At 39.5% G+C, this 7,284-nt stretch overlaps 1 protein-coding gene across 1 annotated transcript; it reads left to right on the top strand.

Moving 5' to 3' along the window:
- Window positions 1-400: 400 nt before the first annotated feature.
- On the top strand, window positions 401-6,605 carry LOC306755961 (lysosomal thioesterase PPT2-A-like; the record flags this gene model as incomplete). Its single annotated transcript, XM_079240551.1, has 9 exons — window positions 401-523; window positions 816-969; window positions 2,998-3,093; window positions 3,172-3,279; window positions 3,344-3,451; window positions 3,544-3,600; window positions 3,708-3,792; window positions 6,048-6,102; window positions 6,399-6,605. 9 exons carry the CDS (start codon window positions 401-403, stop codon window positions 6,603-6,605), a joined length of 993 nt encoding a protein of 330 aa, XP_079096677.1.
- Between the last annotated feature and the right edge of the window lie 679 nt (window positions 6,606-7,284).

The raw sequence follows: 7,284 nt of genomic DNA, 5'->3' as shown, positions 1-7,284 counted from the left end.
TCGAACAATATACCAGGTTGGTATTGATGCGATCAATATCTGGTTCAATCCGCCCAGCTTTCCAAAGACGGCTCAGACCAAATATTCACTTTCCATCTTGTTCTTTCCATCATGTTTGCATGTTTAGGAAATTATTTTCAGTCTTTCTGATATGTAATAAAAACAGGCATCAGAGTTAATCAGCTTTCTGGGTTTTAGTTTTTATATTTTGGATCTGCATAACTGATTAGCAGTCCTTGGGGGAAATAAATAAAGCCTCTGTATCAGGGTGAGATGAGGAGGCCTTACCAAACCCCTCCCACTGCAGCCATCAGCAGCGAGACAGACCTGCTCTCCTCGATTCTGCTGCTGGCTCTGATCAAGCTGTGACCTGGAGGAGATGAGGACTCTGCAGGGCTCCATGTCGCTGCTGCTGCTGCTGCTGGCTGCAGGCGCCGTGCACGCCTACAAACCCATCATCATGGTGCATGGCATGTGGTTTGGCTCCACTGAGTTTGTGAAGCTGTCTCAGTTCATTAGCGAGGTAAGGAGAGAAAACAGAAGCTTTGCTGGTTGTGAGGACATAGTTAACCACGAAGGAGGACAGTAACATTGCTCATTTTATGAAGATAAATTCTGAATAAATAAAAGCAACTTTTACTGGAAAATACTGCAGGTCTGAACTGTAAACGTGATTTCATGTAAACCAGTTAATCATGTGCCAGAACAAATGGAAATATGCTGGGTTTAATGACAAGCAGTCATCAGGCTGCCGGTTCCCAAACACCCGATTTCATCAGGAATATGTCTTTGCTTCTGTTTACCTTTGTCCCCAGGTGCATCCGGGGACTCATGTGATAGCGATTGATATTCAGAAAGACATGGCTAGCCTGACATCGATGTGGAAGCAGGTCAAAGCATTCAGGAAGGTCATCAGCAAAATCATGCAGTCGTACCCGGATGGCGTCCATCTTCTCTGCTACTCACAAGGTCACCAGCTCAACATCTCAAGGCTTTAATGTGTCAAATCCTGTTGCTATGCAGCACGCGGGTCTGGGACAAAACGGTCGAATATAACCAAAGTATGGGTCCGAATGCCGTGGTCATCTAGCAGTGGAGACCCTCAAACAATATGAGGGGCAGTTAGGGTGCAGCGATGACCATTATGACGATTCAGTTACAAATTATTCAGACACAATGTGTGTCGTTAGGTCAGTGATGAATCACCTCCCCTAATCCACATCAAGAGGATGATGAACTACGTCTTTGTGACGCAACACATCACATCACCGTAAATGTAATAAAACAGTTAATCTGTTTATCCAGTAAATGAGAAAAGATACGTAAGTCAGTCTCCACGGTCAGATAAATGTTATCGTTTCGATTTCTGCATGTCTACAAGTCTAGCAGCAGCTCCAAGGAGAGGAAGCTTTTATCTGAAAAATAACAATAATACGAAGGAGAACGCAGAAACGGGACGTTCACACCAGTATCTAATCTGCCTTTCACAAAGTTGGGAGATTTTAAGGTTCACTCGCACAAATCAGCAGCAGAAAATAAAAAGATGTGGTCAGATGTTCACATGCAAGGATTGGGTCTCACCCAGGTTCCAGTACAGTCCAGGTTCCAGCAGGGTCTTGCTTGACATGTTTTAAAAAGGAGAACATACCACCTACATCAACCTGTTGGTACCAGACGGGGGCAGGATGCAACTGATAAATGTGTATTTTATTCAATTTCCTTCCAGAATCTTCCACATGCTTTCAACTTTTTGCTTTTAGGCTTAGCTTCAAGCTTTTAGCTTTAAACATTAAACTTTTAGCTTTTTACTTTTAGGTTTAGCTTTTAGCTTTTAGCTTCAAACATTAAGCTTTAAGCTTTTAGTTTTTAGGCTCAGCTTTTAGCTTTAAACATTAAACATTTACCTTTTAGCTTTTTGCATTTTAGTTTAATCTTTTAGCTTTTAGCTTCAAACATTAAACTTTTAGCTTTATACTTTTAGGTTTATCTTTTAGCTTTTAGCTTTTTGCTTTTAGGTTTAGCTTTTAGCTTTTAGCTTTAAACATTAAACTTTTAACTTTTAGCTTTTCACTTTTAGGTTTAGCTTTTTGCTTTTAGGCTTAGCTTTTAGCTTTAAACATTAAACCTTTAACTTTTAGCTTTTTGCTTTTAGGTTTATCTTTTAGCTTTTAGCTTCAAACATTAAACTTTTAGCTTTTCACTTTTAGGTTTAGCTTTTTGCTTTTAGGCTTAGCTTTTAGCTTTAAACATTAAACCTTTAACTTTTAGCTTTTTGCTTTTAGGTTTATCTTTTAGCTTTTAGCTTCAAACATTAAACTTTTAGCTTTTCACTTTTAGGTTTAGCTTTTTGCTTTTAGGCTTAGCTTTTAGCTTTAAACATTAAACCTTTAACTTTTAGCTTTTTGCTTTTAGGTTTATCTTTTAGCTTTTAGCTTCAAACATTAAACTTTTAGCTTTTCACTTTTAGGTTTAGCTTTTAGCTTCAAACATTAAACTTTTAGCTTTTCACTTTTAGGTTTAGCTTTTAGCTTCAAACATTAAACTTTTAGCTTTTCACTTTTAGGTTTAGCTTTTAGCTTCAAACATTAAACTTTTAGCTTTTCACTTTTAGGTTTAGCTTTTAGCTTCAAACATTAAACTTTTAGCTTTTCACTTTTAGGTTTATCTTTTAGCTTTTAGCTTTAAACATTAAACTTTTAATTTTAGCTTTTTGCTTTTAGGTTTAGGTTTCAGCTTTTGGCTTTAAACCTTAAACTTTTGACTTTTTGCTTTAAGGTTTAGCTTTTAGCTTTTAGCTTTAACCTTAGCTCGCCCATCAGAAATGATCTGATTCTCCCAAAGGAAAGTCTGCTGAAGTGACGATATGGATGAAGCCACACCCCCCTCTTGGGGAAAATAATAAAAAATATAAACAATGGATCTGTAGAAAGTTTCATCGCTACATCTATTTATGAACTTCTTTCTTTCTCATGTCTTTTCTCTGTTGTTGTTGCAAAGGTGGGTTAATTTGTCGAGGGGTTCTCTCCACCATGCCGGATCACAACGTGCACACTTTCATTGCGCTGTCGTCGCCCCTGGCTGGACAGTATGGAGGTCAGAAAGCTTCACATGTTTCAGCAACATTTCTGCCATCATGGAGGATATTTAAACATCTCCTATGAAATTTCACAGAGCCAAGTGACCTGACACAGGCGTTCTCCGACTCTGCAAACAGCAGGATGCATCCTATGTGTCACAACAAACTTGGAAAGTATATGTCTGTATGCAGCTACTGGATAGGTGAGAGCAGAGCAGGATGATTTGATCTAAACAGAGCACAAAAAAACTGATTATCTCTCCACAGAACCAAACCAGCAGAAAGCCATATTTTCTAACTCGATGAAGAACACTGCGCATAGTTTCTGCTACAACAATTTAGGACAGCGATTCTCTATATGCAACTACTGGAAAGGTGAGAACAGAGGAGAAAGTTTTTATCTGAAAAAAGCCTGAGGGTTGCATCCAAACCTGAAGAGACCCCACAACCTTATGTTTTCCCTGCAGACCCTCACCATAGAGCCAAATACCTGAGGAACAACAAGTTTCTGCCACTGCTTAATGGTGAAAAAAAACATGGCAGCATGGCAGGTAGTGAAATAAATATAACAATGATGATCAAACAAAAAATAAAAGTAGAATAAATGCAAATAATCTATTTATTTTCCCAGAATGGAAGAATAACTTCCTGCGAATCCACAAGCTGGTTCTGATTGGAGGACCGGATGATGCCGTCATCTGTCCATGGGAGTCCAGGTTTGCTGTTCACAATTTTCTCTCGTTTTAATGTGAATTTTAATTCTGGATAAACAGATAAACACAGAATTCTCTGCTCCCGGTGAGGTTAGCCAGTCAGAGTGGAGAACGTATATTATTAAATCTTGAGTTAAAATACATTTATAAAGCAATTATCAAATGGAAGAATAGAATAAAATAGGCTACAACAAAATAAAATACAACTTCAGGTAAAAGTTAAGTTAAAACGGAGGTCTGAGCATCTTTTTAAAACCATGAACAGTCTCTGCAGCCATGAGGTTTTCTTGCAGGCTGTTCCACCTTCACAGGCACCATTTCCATAACAGTGTTTCCATGCAAAACGCAAAACCTTTTTCTTTAATTTTTTATTTTTATTTATTTATTCATTTTAACCTTTTCTTTTCCTGCAATGAAGCAGCAGAATGATGGTCTGGCTACTCTGTTCTCCTGAACAAATTTATTTTGCAGAGAGGAGCTTTATAGATAGAATGATCCCCTTAATATTCCTTCCATCCATCCATCCATCTGGGGTCATGTTGCAGGGAAACCCAAATTCCCTCTCCCCAGTCACTTCTTTTAGGGTAATGCTAATGTGTTCCCCAGTCAGCCAAAGGCCTATTAACGCTCAACACAGAAGAAATTATGTGCGCAATTTGGTCTTTCGTTCACGACCCACAGCTCATGACCATAGGTGAGGGTTGCAACGTAGATTGACTGGTAAATCGAGAGCTTCGCCTTCTGGCTCAGCTCCTTCTTCACCATGACAGACCGGCGCAGAGCCCGCATTACTGCAGACGCCGCACCGATCCGTCTGTCGATCTCGCGCTCCATCCTTCCCTCACTCGTGAACAAGACTCTGAGATATTTAAACTCCTCCCCTTGAGGCAGGACCTGACTCCCGACCCGGAGAGGACAATCCACCCTATTCAGATAATCTTTCCCTTTTATTTAAAAAACATTTGCATTTCCACCACAGCAGAGTGAAAACCGCATTCATGTAGACTAAAAACCGATTTAGGGTGTATGCCAGGCCTGTATGGGGTAGTAAAACATATGCATGACATCCTCATCAGACCTGAGGCCCGTATAACGAAGCTGGGCGAAGGTAACCCTACAACAACGTTCTACAACGCTGGTTCACTTCCTACCGAGGTAAATCACCATGGTAACTTAATTCTGTCTGTGCTCCATGAAATACAGGAACTTTTTTCTTGTTCTTGAGAACAAAATGACACCATTTTGACCAAAATTAAAATGACCACCCATTCTGTCGACGGAGAGGATCACACCACATATTGATAGGTTGGTAACATCTCTTATACCGCTAGCTCTTAACCAGATCCTGAAGGTCTGGGTAAGTCAACGCAGGTAGCAGAGCGATGTACGGGGATGTTCATCACACTTCATCTTACAGGCCTCTGAAGACACAACAGCTTGCATAAAGGTGGACTGGTTAGCTGGTGCAGCTTTTCCCAAACTGAGGGTCTCAAGATGATTTCAGTGTTCGTGAATGTGTGATAACTTGGGGTTGTGTCTCAAAAGGTTTGGGAACCACTGATCTGGCACATTAAAATGTCTGCATCTTCGCTGAATAAATGTGCATAAATGTTGCACATGAAGCAGGTTTTCCTTTAATAGACCAAAAAAACCTTTAACAGATTCAGCGCAAACAGAAGACGGAGGTCCGCCGTTGTTGTCGTCATAATGTTCGCAGGAGTAAACGGGCCTAAGTGCACGAATGCAACATTTTCACGTGGACAGGTTTCGCCTGGCCTTTTAAGTAAATTTCACTGAAGAGCCTGTTCTCAGTCCTTTGCGGTTTCGTTCTCCAAAAACTCTGTTACCATAGAAACAAGGAAAGTTTGGCAGTTTGCTGTCTTATGTAAACAGGGTCTTAGTAGTGGAACAGAGTTACCATACGTTTGGTTCTGACTTTGGAGACAAATAAGGCCAGTTTAGAGGACTTTGAGGTCCACATGGGTCCGTTATATAAAATGTTGGATAAATAAGAGGCCCAAGATCTTGAATACATTTAAAAACTACTAAAAGAACCTTAAAATCCACCCTGAAGTCAACGAGTTGCCAGCGCAGCAAATTCTTTTGAGCTGTTGAACAAAGTCCGGCTGGTAGGAAAGAAATACAAAGCAAAGAAACAATTCAAGCTGGAACAGGAGTTTTATTCAGCACTGTATGTTTCATGTCCTCCTTTGGTCAGAAGAAGTTACTGAAGTGCTGCTCTTCTCTTTTCTGCTCAGCTACTTTGGATTCTGCGACAGCAATGAGAATATTATAGAAATGAAGGACCAGAAGGTAAAATGCAAATGAATTATCTTTTTACGCGCTAACTTCACTCTCAAGGGTTGTAACCTTAATTCCATGTGTTAGAGACATGTTGATTCACCATTCAGGTTGTTTTGTTTCTCCTCTGTGTTACACAGACAGTCATTTCTGTTGATAAAACTTCTCTGATATGAATGGTGAATAACTTTTGTAATCAGTCGGTAATACAGAATCAAGAGCCTCACAATATCTGAAATAAGTGAGTTTTATATCAGGTTCTTAGTTGCATTTATCCTTCAGCTGGTGATCCATGATCATTTTTACTTTCTGCCCTCCACAGTTTTCATTTTCAGTCTAAAAATAGTCTTCTTCTTCTTTCCTCCTGGAAGTTCTACAAGGACGACACATTTGGGTTGAAGACGCTGGATGAACGTGGCGACGTCTTGGTGTGTCTTCAGTCTGGAGTGAAGCACATTGACTGGCACTCCAACTTCACCGTGTTCATGACCTGCATGGAGAAGTGTCTCATATGAAGACCAATAAAAGTTTTATTCACGTAGAACTGATGCAGGGAAAATACAATCAGACACTGTTGGTTTAGTGACACCTAGTGGTCATCTTAAAAATTGCAACAACTCCTCCAAACCTGTTTTGTTTGTGAAAATTGTAATTCTATAAATAAATGTGTCGACTTGCCAGTGTTGTTGTCATTTTCCTGCTGAAGACGCCTCTCTGTGGAAGATTACGAGTATGCGTGAGTGACGTATGAAAAAATTATGAAAATTGTCCTTTAATGAACACAAAAATTTAACATTGAGAGACATTTGCAGGAAAAATATTATGTTTGCTGAAAAGTATCAAGAAAAGAATCTTTTATGTCTCTATGTGAGTTTTTTGAAGGAACCTCGGTCTCGATGTGTCATTTACTCTTGTTGTTTATTAGTTTATGAGAACTCTAACTTACACACCTGTTTTCATCCTAAAAACTGGAGCTTTCCTAAAAGACACATGTCGGTGGGTACGAAAGGATTCTGATGGCTGTTTAATATCAACACTGATCAAACTTTAAATTACTGCTGAGGCTGCAACCTTACAATGCTGAAAGGCAACATCTTAAAAAAATAATCACATAAAGAAGAACAAGAAAAAAACAACGCAGCTAGAGATTTCAGTAACTGGCTGTTCATTCGGACACTTTTGTCCTTCACGCAA

Source organism: Telmatherina bonti (genome assembly GCF_933228915.1).
Source record: "Telmatherina bonti genome assembly, chromosome: 5".
In the NCBI taxonomy this organism is placed as follows: domain Eukaryota; kingdom Metazoa; phylum Chordata; class Actinopteri; order Atheriniformes; family Telmatherinidae; genus Telmatherina; species Telmatherina bonti.
Note: the sequence above shows the minus strand (reverse complement) of the source record. Positions and strands in the feature narration are given on the sequence as shown.